At 51.1% G+C, this 17443-nt stretch overlaps 5 protein-coding genes across 5 annotated transcripts; 3 read left to right on the top strand and 2 right to left on the bottom strand.

Moving 5' to 3' along the window:
• Positions 1–353: 353 nt before the first annotated feature.
• Positions 354–1856, top strand: cdc27 (the record flags this gene model as incomplete). Its single annotated transcript, XM_064876733.1, has 1 exon — positions 354–1856. One exon carries the CDS (start codon positions 354–356, stop codon positions 1854–1856), a length of 1503 nt encoding a protein of 500 aa, XP_064727120.1.
• Positions 1857–1945: 89 nt separating this feature from the next.
• Positions 1946–3720, bottom strand: PMZ80_008332 (uncharacterized protein; the record flags this gene model as incomplete). The annotated part of the gene is made up of 2 exons (XM_064876732.1): positions 1946–3500; positions 3548–3720. The coding sequence occupies 2 exons, from the start codon at positions 3718–3720 to the stop codon at positions 1946–1948; spliced, it is 1728 nt and encodes a 575-aa protein (XP_064727119.1).
• Positions 3721–4736: 1016 nt separating this feature from the next.
• PMZ80_008331 (uncharacterized protein) lies at positions 4737–6270 on the bottom strand (the record flags this gene model as incomplete). Its single annotated transcript, XM_064876731.1, has 2 exons — positions 4737–5632; positions 5682–6270. 2 exons carry the CDS (start codon positions 6268–6270, stop codon positions 4737–4739), a joined length of 1485 nt encoding a protein of 494 aa, XP_064727118.1.
• A 1270-nt stretch (positions 6271–7540) lies between these two features.
• PMZ80_008330 (uncharacterized protein) lies at positions 7541–10876 on the top strand (the record flags this gene model as incomplete). The annotated part of the gene is made up of 1 exon (XM_064876730.1): positions 7541–10876. One exon carries the CDS (start codon positions 7541–7543, stop codon positions 10874–10876), a length of 3336 nt encoding a protein of 1111 aa, XP_064727117.1.
• A 584-nt stretch (positions 10877–11460) lies between these two features.
• On the top strand, positions 11461–17106 carry IML1 (vacuolar membrane-associated protein iml1; the record flags this gene model as incomplete). The annotated part of the gene is made up of 1 exon (XM_064876729.1): positions 11461–17106. One exon carries the CDS (start codon positions 11461–11463, stop codon positions 17104–17106), a length of 5646 nt encoding a protein of 1881 aa, XP_064727116.1.
• Between the last annotated feature and the right edge of the window lie 337 nt (positions 17107–17443).

Below are 17443 nucleotides of genomic sequence, written 5' to 3'. Positions count from 1 at the left end.
TGTGCGGATTCTTCGACGAGAGCTGGAGCGACCCAACAAATTACCCACGCGCAGGATCGTGGCTTACGGTAAGAACATAGTACAGATCCGTGCACAGTGACAGCTCTGTACGTGCTTGCCAGTTACGACAGCGCCTGTTAGTGAAGTAAAGGAAGAAGCTCATTGTGAATTGACGAAGGACGATACAGCTTGGCTACTGCCTGAGGCAACATATCTCTAAGGGATCCGCCAAAAGTTGCCCTTTCCTCGGCACTCTACGCGTGCACGGAAACGCGTCGCTTCCGAATAATGTGCTGGTTGTCTGTTTTGGCGGCTCTGATTTCGAGGAGCTGAATTCATACGATTGAAGCAGAATGGCGCCTGACTTCAAGACATTCCTCGCCACAGAGGTAATATCAGAGCAGAAGACAATATCGTACCGGAATCTTTCGCGAGCCCTAAAAGTGCATGTCAACGCAGCGAAATGCATGCTCTACGAATTCTACGAGAAGGAGAACAAGAAGAAGTCCGGATCGATATATGCCACGTACCTTGTCGCGGGCAGAAAAGTCGCTGTCGCGAATGATGGAACTCCCAAGGCGACGAACGGAGATGTGCCGATGCCATCAAGTCCGCCTATGATTCCAAGTTCGTCCATGCCAGGAGCATCTCAAGCCACGGAGCAACTGGAGGAGCGATATCAAGTTCCAGTGCAGAGTATCATGCTATGTCGAGAGGAGCAGCTAAAAGCAGTGCAAGAGCAGTATGAACACATATCATCGATACACATCTATTCTCTGTCGCCTGTCCGGATTCAAGACCTTGCTACATTGACCGATACTGGTCGCGCTGTATTCGCAGATTATCACGCGAAGCAAGATCCCTTGATACACAACAAAGACTACGGTATCATCCAGAACCCCCATGTCTGGCGGAGGAAGGGCAAGAGACCAGTCAATGTTGAAGCCGAACCAGCCCAGCCAAAAGTACAGCCGAAAGCCCAACCAAAGCCGCAGCCAAAGAAAGAGGAAAAGCCAAATCTGTTCAGCAAATCCGGCAGCAAGACAGAGGTCAAGACGGAAGACGCGAAGAAAGAATCCACACCTGCGCCAGCATCCCGTCCAAGCTCAAGAGATAGCACAACAACTCAGGACTCGAAATCAAAGCCCACATTGAAGAAGGAAAGCTCTTCTCTATTCAAAGCCTTCGCCAAACAGTCTGCGAACCCCAAGCTCGAGCGTAAGAACACCGGCAATTCGGACGCTAAGATGAGCGGTATGGACTCAAACAATGACGAAGGTGAATCGGACGACGATTCCATGTTGCTCGATACCGGTACAAATAAGAGCAAGAGCAAGAAGAGGGCGGCTGACGTTCAACGCGAAAAGGAGGAAAGACAAGCTAAACTGCGGAAAATGATGGAAGACGACGACGAAGCAGAAAGTTTAGTGCCGAAGGTCGCGGACGCAGCAGATATGAATGCCGATCCGCCCGCCGCGAAAGCAGATGAGGATCCAGATGTGCCGGCAGGCGATGCCGAGGACGAAGAATGGCCTGACTCGGATGCAGAAAGAAAAGCGGCCGCGCAAGTCAAAGAGGATGAAGGACCTAAGCGGCGCAGAGGGAAGCGGAAGGTGATGAAGAAGAAGACTGTGAAGGATGAAGAGGGCTTTCTGGTGACGAAGGAAGAGGAGGCGTTTGAGAGTTTCTCGGAGGATGAACCTGATGAGAAACCTCCTGCGAAGAAGGCTGCTTTCCCTCCGAAGAGTGCTGCTCCGGCAAAGAGTCAGTCTCAGACGCAGAAGGGCTCGGCGCCGAAGGGTGGTGCGGCTGGTGGGAAGAAGAAGGATATCATGAGCTTTTTTGGAAAGAAGTAGTCGTAGCGCAGAGTTGGCATAGCTTCATTCATCATTTTGGGACGCACACAATCCCTCTTATTGGCAGTTGCTTGTTACGGCTATCCCGCTCAGACCTTAACGAAGCCCTTCCCAACCACATACCTCTCCTTCTCATCCTCAAACATCAAATGCGGTTTCTCCTCTGCTAACCACAACACAGTCTGCGCAAACACACTATTCGCCCACGCAAACCAACTCCTCGTCATGCCCATCCCCGTTCTCGGATCAACGCCAACTCTCACATCCACACTTTCGTTGATCAGTCCGAATACACTCACCTTCTTGACACGCTCCAGACACTCCAGAATCTCCTTGTCGTCGTCGCTTGTCATGGCTTGGACCAGTACGCTCATTGGCCACGCGTTGGTGAGTCCGATATGTGGCCCACCAATGCCCGTAAATGCTGGTCCGGACAGGAAATATGGGTTCCCTTCCGTACTCAGTATCATACGCCGTGTATTCTGGTAGAGCTTGTCTGATTTGTCCATAAAGCCCAGGAGTGGCAGCGAAAGTAGAGACGGGATATTCGCGTCGTCCATGAAGAGATGCGAATTATACCCGTCTGTTTCGTAGGCTAGGACTTTTCCGAATTTGGGGTGGTCGACGACTGCATGTTGCATGATACCAGTGCGGATAGTGCTGCTGTAGGACTCGAGGATTTTTACGTAGGAGTTTAGATTCTCGATGTCGGATTTATCCTTGATGGTGGATGTGAATGTGCGTAGCATAGAGGCTGTACGGTTGAGTTCGACGGACATCATTGCGTTTGCGGGGATGAAGTAGGGGAATATTGTTGCGTCGTCGGAGGGACGGAATGCGCTGCGGATTAGACCTGTGTTGGGTGCGAGGGGGTTGCCGATGCCGCCTAGGTTTAGGGTCTCGGTTCCTGCACTGGTGACGCGGCGGAAGGTGTATTCGTTCACGTGTAGTTTGTGGTCTTTGTCGAAGGTGGGCTGGGATTGTGCCTCGAGAACTGCGAGGAGGGTTCGAAGCGCGAGGAACCAGCGGTTGGTCAGGAACTTGGTGCTTCCTGTTGCGGCGTGGTATTGGTTTCCTAGGGATAGGAAGTTGGCTAGACTGTCGAGTTCGTATTTGCATTCGAAGACGTTTGATGGCTCGTATTGTGGGTAGACGGTGTCTTGTTGGCCGTTGTTGGAGGGGTCGAGACCTGATGGGTTGGGTGGTTGAAAGGCATTACAGTAGGGGGATTCGATCACAAATTCTGCTTGTGTTGCGATTGCGCCTTTAATCAGATTTGAGATATCTGGTGCTGTTTTGGCGAGGAGTTGATATTGTGCTAGCTGGTTTGTTGAGTCTCGAAGCCATTCTGCGTTTATGTCTCCTGTGACTATGAAGGATTGTGCGCCTTTCCATTCTGCGTTGTCACGATATCGCACGTATTTTGGCGGCCCTGCATGGGTCGTTTCTCCGTCTACGTGCCATAGCACTGTTGTGTCGAGGGTATTGGGAAATGCGTTCTGAAAGATATGTGCCAAATCGCGGTCATTCATGCGAGGATACAAATCTCGTATCACTTGCTCGACTTCGGGAGACGTGAACTTGCGACATGACTTGTGTGGCCGTTGGAAGGGTAGCTCGAGGGGGCCATCACTGAAGGGTCGACTATTGCCAGTCAGCACTGAACTTTGACGTGCTCAGAGCCCACTCACTGCCTTGCAGTCGCATATTTGGTGTAGTCGGGGCAGGATACACCGAGCACATCCTGATCTGGCCGATGTAGTCCGCTGTCATATATCGCGTCGTCCGGCTCGTACTGATCGGCACAAGCTACTCGTAGGCATGCTGGAAGTGCTAATATCGAGGCCAGCAAGTTGAGGCGCATATTTCGATCACTATGTCTCTCGCCGGTATACTATGCTTGTCGAGGAAGTGAAGGTCGTTGTCGCGTTGCGGAGCCTCGTTCTATGGTCACGAGGCTGATCGCTGAATGTTGCTGGTGGCAGCAAGGTCACGGTTGAGAATGGACATTAAACGCCGTATCGTAGACGCAAGCACTTCAGATTACATGATCTGGCAGCTTTTCAAATCTCGACCTCTGAATCGCATCTGCTGGTGGCAGATTTTTATTGTTGCTATTGTCAGAGTCAAACGTTGTTACAAGTCGTGGTCGACGATTTCCGTGCTTGGATAAATTTATTCGACATCACCAGGCCTACAGTAGTAAATACTAAACCGCTGCCATCTGAGTCAATTCGACTCCATTGAGAGCCACCCTAGCCATGGCACATTATTCGCCCTGCAATGTCTATAAAGTCGGGTGGATATGCACAGTCAATGGGAACGCACTGGCATAAGATATTAGAGGCAGGCGTTAGATTCATGCTGCCATCAAGATCTAGGGAGTCTCACTCGTGAACGATCAAAAGCGGCAATGTCCGGGTGCTCATTCGTGCACGCGCCCGTCAAGCCTGTCCCCTAAATAATTGGTGGAGTTCGACATTATTGTTTGTAGACACCACCTTCCAAGCGCTCTCACCGTACATAACCTGATCTAGATGATGCGAAACGTTCATGATAGATACTTTAGATGTAGGCGAGTATTTGATACTAAGTATGATCTTATATCGACCACTGTGTAAGGGAATATGCTGCCGCTGAAAGAGGTCGGTCTATGGGCGTGTGAGAGACTCCGCCAATTATTAAGGGAACAGGCTTGCCGTAAAAATCAGAAGAACCTGGCTTCCAGAGGTAATCTATGGCGGCGAAGTCCGGGGGGTACAAGGACCCGAATAGCGCCGGAAGTCTGGCTTGAAAAAGAGGCAGGTCTTACAATCTGGCACTTGTCAAAATAGTCTATTGTAGAAGTCCTACAAAAGCTTTGGTTCCCCTCCTTACAGCTCATGCTTCTGCCCACTTGCTTCTCCTCCGCATCGACGTCCCTTTCCATGAAAAGATCCATGGCACTGGCGTCAACACAGCAGCAACGCATCCGAGCAGTGTCAGCATCCACTTGACCGTCAGAACTTTGTATAATGGCTCAGTCGCAAGAACCATGCCACCGCTGGCAAAGTAGCGCATGAAAGTGATGGCGGCCAGAGCGCTTGCAGCGTTCGTGCCATAGGCGTCAAGTATATAGTGGTAGGTCGAGGTAAACAACGCCATCAGCGCGAAGCCAAACAGACAGCATGCGCCAAGGTCAGACCAATAAGAGATATCAGGTCTGTTCGTCCAGCCTATCCAAAACAGCGAAATTGGCAGCAGCACCGACGCGAAGACTGCAGGCTTCAACCGCTTCTCTGGCGGCGGTACCTTTGGGCCTGGAGATGAGAAGTGGTTGAGGAGCACAACGTAGGGAAGACCCAAGAGGATGCCAACACCGATAGCGCCGAAGCTTGTGAATCGGTATCCGACATCAAAATGGTAGGTTTGGGTGAAAATGTAGTTGAAGCCTTCGAGGAACCCAAAAATCAGCATGTAGAGGAGTGTAATGTATATGCCGAACAGTAAGGTGGTGGTTTCCCGAAAGATGAAGTACACAATCATCGACAGGTTATCCTTGAGCCGAGTAAGTAAGTTGGCTTCTTCATCGTGCTCGGATTTGTATGATTGGTCTCCTGTCTCTTTTCTAACCAAGCTCGCTTTGAAAGATAGTATGATCGGGCTAAAAGTTTCTGGGAGGAAAGCCACTGCTGCGAGGAAAGCTGCACCAGATATGATCAGGGTTACCCAATCAACCCATCGCCAGCCCATACAATCGACGATCCAACCACTTGCTATTGGTGCAATAGTTGGGCCTGCAAGACTTGTTAGCGAGCTAGACTAGTCATTGCTCGAGTGCCTTACCAAGTAGTGGTGATAGAGCGAAGAATGGCCACACCACAGCTCGCTCGTTCGGTTCAAACATATCAGCCAAGGTACCGCCATAAATGCTCATACTGGCTGCCGAGAAGAGCCCAGCTAGCAATTTGAACACAATCTGAGCTGCGAAATTGGGCGCCAATGCTGATGCCATGATCCATATCAAATAAAACATAGAGGTCGAGAGGTACGTGAAAAGTCTTCCGATGGTCTCACTGATCGGGCCAGCCAGTAGCGCGCCAGTTCCAACGCCGAAGAGGTACATTGCAGTCGAAAGCGACTCTGCAATTTTGGATACATGAAAGTCTTTCGCCGTCACCTCATGTGCTGCCGAGCCTGCTGCTGACGCCCAACCCGTGACGAAGACGAGGTTCCATACTAGGCATGTGCATAGCAGTTTGTAGAGTAACGACCAGTTACATGGGTTGTTTGGGTCATCAACATCGAAGTCAACAATCCTCTTGCCCCCATCATTCTCTTTGGTCGATATCTGTTTCTGGAGGTCGTCGCCCGTATCCTGACCGACTTGCTGAATGCTGTGCTTGAGTCTTCGAAATTGCAACAACCCTTCCATGACCACAGTTGAGCTGTCGCTGTGTGTTTGCCATGAACTGCGATCAGTCCTTCGAAGTCGTTTTATACATCTGCACCGTCAGCACTCTGGTACTGGTGGGCACACGATGGCTTTCCGAAGTAGGAATACGAGAGCGAAAGGCCGTTCTCTAATGCATGAGCGACAGCTGCCGAAAGCATATCTCAGAGGCATTTGCAATTAATAACTTGACACCACCCGATCTGGGCTTAGCTGGACATCTGTGGATGCGGTGATAGAACTGATGTTGGCAAATCTCGTCCTGTGGATTGTCACTTCTTTGCTGAGTTCGGGCACGGTGGACATCTTTAGGCTTCAACTAGCTTTGTCAGTGGCTCTCCATGACGACAGTGACGACGGTGTCGATCCCGAGACCTCAAGTTCAACAGCCATTTATTATCGTATGGCAACTAGCCTGAGCCATGAAGAAAACTGGTTCCCATCACGACAAATGGTTAGCAGTTGCAAGCACAGTACGCCGGAACGCCAACACTGAGACACATCGAACTTCATCGTTCGTGCTTCTGGGTCGGATTAGTTGGGAACACTGACTTTGGTGGAAATGAGATAGCTCGGAACCTATTTTGAGTGACGGCCAGATCAGCTCGGAGGCAAGTTCAACGCTGAAGAACAGACCACTGCCCGATAGATGCCTGGACACGAAGAAGCTGGCTGGGTTCACAGGAGTTGACGACAATAAGACCCATAACTACGCCACACCGAGAAGCTGTGCAGGCCGCGATTATTTAAGCATGCTGCTTCTCTCCGGAGACTATTGTACGCCTTGCAATATAAAGGTATTGTATCACTAAGTAGACTTGACCAGCAAGAGTCCAACCATACCTACTCTTGTTGCGAAGGACGCGTTGAAGCCGAAAATCAGACCTTGTATATCTACGGTTAGCCACATGAATCATTGTAGAGTTGGTCGGGACTACCACAGTGGACTATGCCAAGCTCCGAGGGTCAACCACACCGCAACTTGACGTGAGCATGCGTTGGGGCACTATTGTCGCGTGTCTTTAGCATGTGTACCGTCGTGATATGAGCATTCGAAAGTCTCACTTACTACGAAGTGGTCAAACTGTTCTAGCACCGGAGTGATTGACACAAGGTGGTCAAGAGTTACGCGCCGAACCGAACATGTAGTGGTGCCGCGCGACCACGGGAGAAAGCACGCGACAACAGGTAGCACAGCACGTGCAGGCTCAAGCTGCCTCGCTAGGCGACAACTCGAAGCCGTGTTGTCGACATGCTAGCAAACCTGTTCCGAGGATCCAGCCAGAGGGGTAATCAACTTAACGACTCTGTCATCGAAGACGCACATACACGCAGCCTACTTTTTGGTCACTCTCAACATGTGTTCAATCTCCCAGGTTCACCCCCACCCTCACCATTCGGGTCGCCTGCTCTGAAATCAGGATCGTATGACAACCGTGGAGGCCTCGAGTTAGAAGAGAAGGACATAAGAGTGCTCCTCGCGCAGGATGCATATGGGGGAGATGAGAAGCCGACATTGCTGTTCGACAGCAAGAAGTCTACGGATGACATCTCACCTTCAGGAAAGGGTCAGCCTGCGCCCAGAGCTCCCTTACCGCCCAATTGGCGCCCGCCAGGAGGGTCAGCCGACAAGGCTGAAGATACATCTCGAAATCGTAGCTCTACATTTTCTGGATCTCAAAGCTCTTGGTCGAAAGCGAACAGGGACCTGGCGCCGAAGGATGATCCGTTTCTGGAATGCATGTTCGGCAACCAGAATCTGGCAAAGCCCGCCACATCAACGAAGATGCACATAATACCTGCTAGAGCCAGACATACTAATGCATCTGAGCGTCTGCCTAAGCGCACACCAGAAACACTTGAGCAGCGAAGACGGGCACCGCTCAATCGAGCACACACCTCTGGACAGCATCCGACATTACCTGGCCTCGAGGACAGCAGTCGAGATTGTTTGTTAATCACCCGTCTCTTCCATATCACACTCAACGAGGAAGCGAAGATAGTCGCGAAACCGACATCTCCGGGGGTACGCGCCGCCGACAAGCCACCAAAGCTGGTTGAACGGAAAGTGCCTGCCTTTGCCATAGGCCTTGTTCTACAGCTGCCTTATGCGACACACAGGCCTCACTCCTCGCAGTCTCGAGCCGGCACAAGTAATAGCTTTGGGCAGAGCTTTAACTCAGCAGCGAGTTCATATGGATCCGACATGCTGTCATCTTGGCAGTTCCTCGATGCCATTCCAACTTCTCTGTCTTCGTCCTTGACTCTAGAAGACGACGGCGATCGCCGCGTTGATATGATTGTCGACAACTGGGACATCATTGTTCGGGGAATCTCGTGCTTTGAGCGGGTAGCCTCAGATGTGGTCAACGAGCAGTTACAAAAGGTTATGAGCCAGATGGTCGAATCCAAGAACAAGGTACCTAAAGAGAAGTCCATGCAGCGTGTCAACCAACGAATGGTCGCTATCCATGACCCAAATACTGTTTCAAGGGTCTCAAATCTGGCTCTAGCAGCAGCTGACATCTCGAGACGTGTATCCTCCGCTGTTCGTACTCCCCGAGTCATCACAGGGCTCGGGATTACTGCAGGTCACTGGACCGATGAGGCACGCATGCTATATAGAATTTGTGGCGGCAAGCAGCAGACCTTTTTTCTTTTCAATCTCTTGACTGCATTCCTCGGTAACCATACGCAGTGGCTGGAAAGACTTGCTCCTGAGTGGTATAGGAAACAGTTCCAGGCAAGCCATCGACAGCCTGACGATGCGACGGCACTGGCATCGCGCACTATCATTGTTTCCGAGCACAAAATGCTCGCTCGCCGACTCATTTACATACTTGCTTCCTTCTTACCGGGCCGATGTGGCATTGATGGTTTACATAGACTTGGAGAAGAAGGGCTCATGGCTCCGTCTTCTTCTCCTTCACGTTTGTGGTCGCGAACTCAGAGAAGGCCGAGTAAGCCGTACATGGCCCAATCTCGAGCAGCAGCCGACCTTGAACCCGGAGTCCTATCCACCAGTGCTTCATCACATGGCAGTCACGCCTCCACGTCCATCGATCGAAGCCCGCGTAAGCACTTCCATCCGAAGGACTCGTTCAAATTTCAGATCAAAAATAGTGGTATCCAGGCTGATGTGAGGACTGGCGCGGGGACATCCTCGACTGTCATGCCGCAGGCTGCTGATACTCCTACCGCATATATCTCTGGCTTGCGGGACAGCTACTTTCCTGAAACCGCAGTAGTCGAAAGCAATGACAGCGTCGCAACTGCAGACTTGTCGAAGGTACTCTACAAGACAGCTTCGAGCCATCGACGTACGAGCTCTGTCTCGAGCAGGTGGGGCTCGCTTGTCAGTGGCATCAGCGAGATCTGGAGCAACAGGCCAGGTACACCTGGCGACCGTGGTAGCGTCACGCCGGTCTCACCAGAAGCATCTCCAGCCGCTTTGCACACCCGGACTGCTTCTTCAGCCATTGCGGTCGCCCGAGGCAATCCTCTGCAAATGATGGTGGATGAACTGGAATATCACAAGGGCGAGACCCAGAATGGCATGTTGCTTCCGCATGCGCAGAGAGCCATGTCGTCACCCATCAAAACACCGAAGGTCGCTTCAGCAGCCCCAAAACTCCACGTGGACGACAAGGATGGTGTGGTCGATGTTGAGCTTGACTTACCTGGTTTTTTCAGCGCGTCGAGCCCTCGACCATCTCGTCATCAGTCGTTGAAGTCGTGCCCGAAGCTGGCGTCGTTTAACCGTGATGGATCGGACTCAATCTGCAGTTTGCGATCATGCGTCTCCAAGGCCGGAAAACGATCGAGCAGCGAACACATCAACGTGGCAGGATATTTGAAACGACACCATGAAGATTTTGTGCTTCATGCAGTTCGACCTTATCGTGATTTACTCGACGACATCAAACGCTCAATGAGATCTGAGCCTACGCCACGTGAGGTTTTGGAACAGGTATTACAAGAGGCTTTGCATGTTTCTTGGGTCACTGTCTGCACCACTCTCGTGGCAGATACTCAACCCTTTACCATTCGGCGCTTGACGTTGCGACGTCAGTATGAAGTCAAGTCACCAGAGTCTGCGGATGGCCGAGGCAGAGTGGCCCCATCCTCTTCAAACCTAGCTTCCACGGTACTGCTAGCTGAAGAAATCACGGATGATCACGTGATGGAGTTCGACACCACCCTTGCAGATGCCATCGAGAAAGCGCTCAATGTAGGCGCAGCTGGAATGGCAAGCTCAGCTCCTGCCACACGGGCGCACTCAAGGAATGTGTCACTGAGCAGCAGTCGTGGTATTCCCACCTCCAACACCCCCTCACATGCGACGACGGCACACCCCACAAGGTCAGATCCAGTCAAGATTGACCAACGCAACCTTGTCGTGGGTGCTCTAGAAGACATCGTTAGAAGTGTGAATGACGATCTCAACAACAAAAGCCAACACGAAGAGGGAGTGATGAAGGCTGGCGGAAAAGACCACAATAAGCAGGACAGTGTTCTGCGTGAAGGCGTGAAGCGGTGGATGCGAAACGTCGAGCAAACGTCAGTAGAGCAGACGTCGGTGTGGTAGGTGTGAGCAAGCTTGGGCGAGCCTGCAAAGGCTATGACTTTACGACTGTATGACTTGTTAGGTCGCGGCTATGATTGTGTTTGCGAGCTTTAGATGATACCCACTGCGCGAACTGTACCAACAGTGTATACTTAGACCAATATCTATCAAACCTTTTTGCAATGCTCCTCATCTGATAACAAGGAGAGTGGTGATCCTCGCAGCGGCGAGGAAAAATGGGCCGACACGTGACCGGCAAGTCGAACCATAACTACGGTCATGCCTTCTTCCCAAAGCTGCTGCTGAGTCATGTGCCAAATAGTTGAAGCTTCGAAGGCACGATCGCCGATATCTTCTGTTTGCTTTCCATCACTGAATTGACTACGTACCTCCAAGACTTTTGATTGTACAGACCGAGATCCTTTTTGAGCCAACGTGACATAGTCCTCTCTTAGAGAATCTGATGCGTGCCGCAATCTGTTCATGGTGCTGCTCGTCAGCACTCATTGGACGATGATACTAACGAATGCTATCACCTCCCTATCGGAGGGCCGTTCTGCTCGGACCGGCTCTTGCAGACTACAAGTCCTCGAAAAGACTTGAACATGGCTCTTGACGCCTTGACGCAAATTTCACGAGCTCGAAGCAACAGTGGTTCCACACTCAAAGCGCGCGTATCCAACGAGAGTGCCTCGCGTAGAAGTGCAGCCTCACTCGAAAGATCCAGGGACTCCATACAACTCAGTCTCTCCATCCATAACGAGGTCTACTCAAGAGAAAATGTCCTTTTCGCGCCATCGTCCCTAATTGGCTCGAATATCGAGGACGGTGACTTGGTAGAGATTCGACTAATGCTCAAGGCTACGGACGTTCGCGACTTCGAGACCCAGGCCAAATCAGCAGGGGAGCCTGTCCACGAGAACGACGCAACTTCGGACGAGGCAGCCGAACCTTCTGTGCCCACACTCGTATGTTTGGTCAAGACACTGTTACCTGATCAGAGCTCCAAGCAGTCTAGCTTCGACCTGTCCATCAGCAAACAGATAGCGGCAACATTTGGTTTCTCTTCTCCATCCACTGTGATCGTCACCAGGACAGACAAAACAAAGTGGAGGTCAAGCCATGCAGAAATATGTTTCCGTGATGCATATCTCTCTCGATCCGACATGTGGCGATTCACAAGTCAAGAATTGGTTGGCAAAACGATATACACCGGCCAAAAGCTGTCTTTCCTCAACAGCCTGAAAGCCACGGTACGAAGCATTCATATCGACGGCCGGCATACCTCAATGGGCTACTTTGACAGCACCACCGTGCCTGTGTTTCGTAGTGAAGCTGCACGCTATGTCATTTTCATCCAGATGTCACGCGAGATGTGGGACTTTGATTCAGACGGCAATGGCGAGATCCTGTTCAATCGAGTCGTCAATGGTTTCCTACCAGAGCTGTTCAAAAGGTGGTCCAAGATGGATGTTCGTCATCTGGTCAGTATAGTCATGTTCGGCCGGCTTGAGTATCGCCGTTCAGATATTCTTGGAGGTCAAGGCGTTCTGTCAGCAGGCCTTGCAGCTCAATCGCCTTTTCTCACTGACAAACGGCCAATCGATCATCAGGACTTCTACAGGGTGGTGGTCACGGATATGGCAAGTGCCCAATGGACCACAATTCTTGAGGAGCTGAAAGGGGATTTTCGCGCCTTCCTCCGAGATGTGTTGTTGTTCAAAACACCAGAGGATAGCTGGGAGCCTGATGTACGTGAGGAGCAAGAGGATCGACCAACAAGGATAACTGGGCGCCTCAGCGGAGCACTGCAGGGCAACATCCTCGAAGCAATTAATCTAGCAGCATCTCAATTCTCCAATGACTATATCGATCGCGATCTTATCAGGACTGGCATATCCACAGTTGTCATTACCGCGGGAAGCGGTGTATTCGATGTGGATAGAGAGTTACTGAAGCTGACTTCGGAGAACTTGACAAACAACGGTATTGGCATAGACGTTGTCTGCCTTTCACGAATGCCATTACACTCTGTGCCCTTATTCCGATATCGACTCGAAGAAGGCAAAGACGCAAACAGCATCAATGGTGTCTATGGTTCTCTTAGCCCAACCTCCTTAAGTAAGACTCTGAGCCATGCCTCACTTCCAGATATGAGTGCGTCGCCAGCATTCTCGAGCACGAATGCTAGCCTTAACTACTTTTCTCGCTTTCCGTCAGCATTCCCGGCGAGGTTGCCTCAAGCGTACGGTTACGGAATACCTCAATGGATTGACTTATCATATTGGTCGTCGGAGATGGAACAAGAGGACGCCAAGCGGAAGCGCCGAAGATCGAAGCAGCAGCGAGGTAACTTCATGTCTGACGACTTGTTCAAGCCTCGTGTTCGAATGTACGAATTGCAGATGATGGGCCTAACAGAAATGGGAATGGCAGATATTGCCATACCTTATCTGAGCGAACGGGCTGTTGAAAATGGCTCGAGCTTACGAAGATGGAATTCGCGTCTGTCGAATTCTCAATATAGCCGCAGCTTATCGAGGTCACCAGAGATGAAGCGAAAGGCTCCCGCAACCATGCATCTGCCCGGCAGTCAGCATTCTCAGCAGGGCGTTGATCCTACAGTAAGTAAGGTGGTGATTAGGATGGACGATTACGATGCTACAGTGTTCACGCTCACGTCAGCCACTCCGAAAGCTAGCAGACGGCATACCAAATTGCCCAAGAAGAATGGAAAGAGAGATATGACCGACCTGCAGCTCAAGAAAACAACCTCGTCAGGAGCCACGGTTCGTTCATCAGCCGCCAGTCTGAAAAGCACTTCTCGGGTGGATGAGAATTCTGAAACAGGAAGTATCGTGTCTGCGAAAGCCAAAACTCCACGACCTGCACGTGCACCAAGAGCCTTCAGCTACGGCTTGAAAGGTCTGATGCCAATGAAGGCAACAGCAGTGACAGCACAAGTACAAGCGGAGAACATTAGTGCTCGAACATCTGCACCCAGCACAACCGATGAGTCGTCTGATGAAAGTCGCCCACGGCTACTTTCAAGACCTGCTACACTATCTCGCGCTTCCAAGCTTAACCTTAATTCAAAAGACGATGATACCTCGCGACCTAGCACAGCAAACACAAACAGAAGTGACGAAGGAAGCCGCCCGATCAAGATCAATGCTAGTGGCGGTGCTTTCCCAGGCAGCGACTCACTTACAAAACAACTGTGGCGGCAGCGTCGCCACGAACGCAATGAAAATGAGGAGAATGGAAACAATGGACAGGTCTCCGATTCGGACGACAAAGCAAGTGACTTGGCTGCGACACATGAGTCTCCGCCCAGCTCTGTGCCGGAAAGCACAATTCCTTTTGTTCGAAACGTGAATGCCTCAAATCCGCTGAAGCGAAAATCATACGCACGCGTTTTTGGTCGGTGGCAACATCTATACCCTAGAAAGCCACGTGCCGCGACTGTGAAATGGCGCTCTCTGTGCACACCAGCATCCGTGCCTTTGACGACCGAGGACTTTCCGTCACGCCAAGAGCTTGAAAACCACTACGATGCGCTGTGTCACATTGTTCGAACCCAAGTTCCAGATGATCATGCCTTTACTTCACGCGGAGACATGCATCTTCTATTCCTGGAGATGATCTCGCTGAGAATATCGCATGGTTACCAGTTTGTGACCGGGCCCGGCGCCTCAAGAGCTCTGGACGAAGACCTGGCTGATTGTCATGCAATTTGCCTGCCAAATGCCAATGATCAGTCGCGCCTTGTCGTCGTCTTGGCGATGGGCAATACTATCCAGAAGCTCGAGTTAAATAAAGCATCCTCAGTCCGGGTCACTAAGTACGTGGAAAAGCAGGATCTTACGAGCATGTCCTCCGATCACCCAATCAACTACAGCCCTTACATCCGTACGATCTTGGCCAATGACTACTTCCCACGCCATGTCGTCTTCCGCGGATTTTCGGAGCAGTACCCCTGGGGTCTTGCAGACAATCACCTTGCAAGCCAAGGTGGTGGTGACAGACCCGGAAATGTTGTTGAGCAGCTACGATATTGGCGAGCCCGGTTCGTGTTGCTGCCAGTCGAGCCACCAGCAAGCACTTGGAAGAAGCACCAGCAAGAAGAGAATGAGGAGGAAATACATCTGTTAGGTATTAGAGCTTTGACTCAATTGTGGCAAAAGAACAGATACATCTCACTGAAGGACCGTGAGCTCATACAAAGCAGGATGGGGACGAGCAGCCACCGAGACGAGAATCCTCTTGAGGTCAAGATGGAGACGTTGAACCCCTCTCAACTGGTTTCCTTAGAGCTAGACAGGCTTGCGCAAACAGAGGAAGGTGGTGCAAGCGAGTCGACGCAGTTACTTGCCGAATCGGAAAAGTTCGACCGCGAGACGTCCATGACCAAGCTAGCTCAATTGATGCAAAGCGACCAGGGAATCGAAATCAAGCACAGAAGGTGGCATTGGCGTCTGCACCATAACTGCTTTGACGGCGAACAGTTCACAAACTGGCTGATGAATAACGTCAAGAATATGACTATTCGAGAAGACGCAGTCGAGTTTGGAAACCAGCTTATGAAAGAAGGTCTGTTTGAACATGTCAATGGTCGCCACAATTTTAAGGACGGAACCTACTTCTATTCTATCAAACCGCAATATCGTCAATTCCGACCTGATCTGACCAGGTCTTGGTTCTCGACTACCAAGTCTGACAAATCGGTTCCTCCAACTCCAGTTGCAGAACAGCCAGCGAAAGAGCTTACTCCGTTCAGTGTAAGGACAACGTCCGCATCCAACATTGCTCAGCAACTCAATGCAACCTCTACACCGGAGAACAAGCCGTCTATCGAGAAGAAGCGCAAGGCCGTATCTTTGTCAAGGATGATTCGAGTTGACGTTGATACTAGGAAGAAATCATTCTTAGGTCGACCAGAAGTAGTCGATGTGCACTACGACCGCTTTCACAACCCTGAGAACTGCTATCATATTGAACTTAACTGGCTCAGTACTACTTGCAAACTCGTCGACGATGCTATCGTCTCGTGGACAAATACAGCTGAGAAGTACGGACTGAAACTGGTCGAAGTGCCCATTGCAGAAGCACATGATGTTCCCGATGCCGAACCTTTCCGCAACCCATACCGAGTCAAGCTCGCTCTTGAGCCTCCGAAACAAAAAGCCAACAACGTTTTGTTCAACCCAATATTCTATTCAACGACTTCTTTCGCTCCACATGCGCCGGCAAACCCGTTACATGTCGACAAGCATATCTACCAGAAAGCTATCCTCAAACGCTCCAATTTTGTCCTAGATCTTGAAGCTTCAAACGAGTTCCCTGAAGGTGTCGATATCCATTATAGTTGGGGCCAACTTGAATACAAATACACTCAATTCGTTCATAGGTCCGGCGTTATTCTTGCGCAAATCATGGAAAACGGAGATATCATCTTGCTAGCAAATCGACTCTACAATTCACGATCGGCAAACAACAAAGAGAATCGCATGTTTGACCCAAAGAAAGGGTCTGGACCACAATCTTATCGTCCAGCGATCCCACCCACAGCAGCGGCGAGCATGCAGGCAAGTGGCATCGTCGGTGTCAATCTTGCTTCGCCGAGCACCGCCGTCGCTTCAAGTCCGGGTTTGCATCCCGTGCCGAACTTGGGTGCGCTTGCCGCGATGAGTCCAGCACCTCGAGCTTTGTCGGACACTCAAGCCCCAAGGAGTAATGCGTCACCTGATGTAGGAAGGGCCTCCGTCGCCGATGTGTTTGGGCTCAAGTCAAAATTTGCAGCTACTGGTCTCTGGAACACATTGATCACCCCTGAACAGATCAAAGACGACCTCGAAGCGTTCTGCCAGGACAAAGCCCGTCTTGAAGCCTTTTACAAGGAAGTTGCGAATGCACCAGCTCCCCATGTTGGCGGACCAGGAAGTGCTAGTCGCAAGGCGACCGGGAGCAGCTCGAGCAGCATGCTCAGACCGGTGAAAGAAGTGCCCGGGACAATGGAGAGTGATATTACTGGCATACCAGCGTTCGAGCTGCCCGAAGCTGTGACGGCGGTGAGGGAGCTGAGGAGAGCGACGGTAGCTTATGACAGTACGGGAGAGATGTTTGACAGGAGCAGGGTGAGTAGTCGACATGGCAGTATCGGCAGTGGAGGGCATGAAGAAGGTGGCAATGGAAGAGGAGGTAATGGCCACGTTGGCATAGCGAGTCCTTTGAGGAAAGCTACCAAATAGGGCCAAGCCGTACCCGGAGAACGCTCGCGACAGGAAAATAGGCTAGATTACATTGGGTCGCAAAACGAAGCAAGCTCACAGAGATCTTCCGACCACTACGTATGGTGGCCGTCCTCACTGCTTCCAGGAATCATCGCTTGCGCATCGACAACAAGTGGCAAACCAAGAACAGACAGCGGTACCGAGTAGCATCATCAAGACGTTTGCAAGTTTCCTGCTACGACTAACCATTGTCAGGACTCCTCGTGTACCTACGAACATGGTACGTACGACTACGGAGGGCAGGATGTCAAGGTCGTGCCGTCTGGTGCGTGCCCATCCATGCAGCTACAGATCA

The sequence above is a fragment of the Knufia obscura genome (assembly GCF_036327395.1).
Source record: "Knufia obscura strain CCFEE 5817 isolate CBS 148926 chromosome Unknown scaffold_11, whole genome shotgun sequence".
In the NCBI taxonomy this organism is placed as follows: Eukaryota; Fungi; Ascomycota; class Eurotiomycetes; order Chaetothyriales; family Trichomeriaceae; genus Knufia; species Knufia obscura.
The sequence above is the reverse complement of the archived record's forward strand: the minus strand, read 5'-3'. Positions and strand labels throughout refer to the sequence as shown.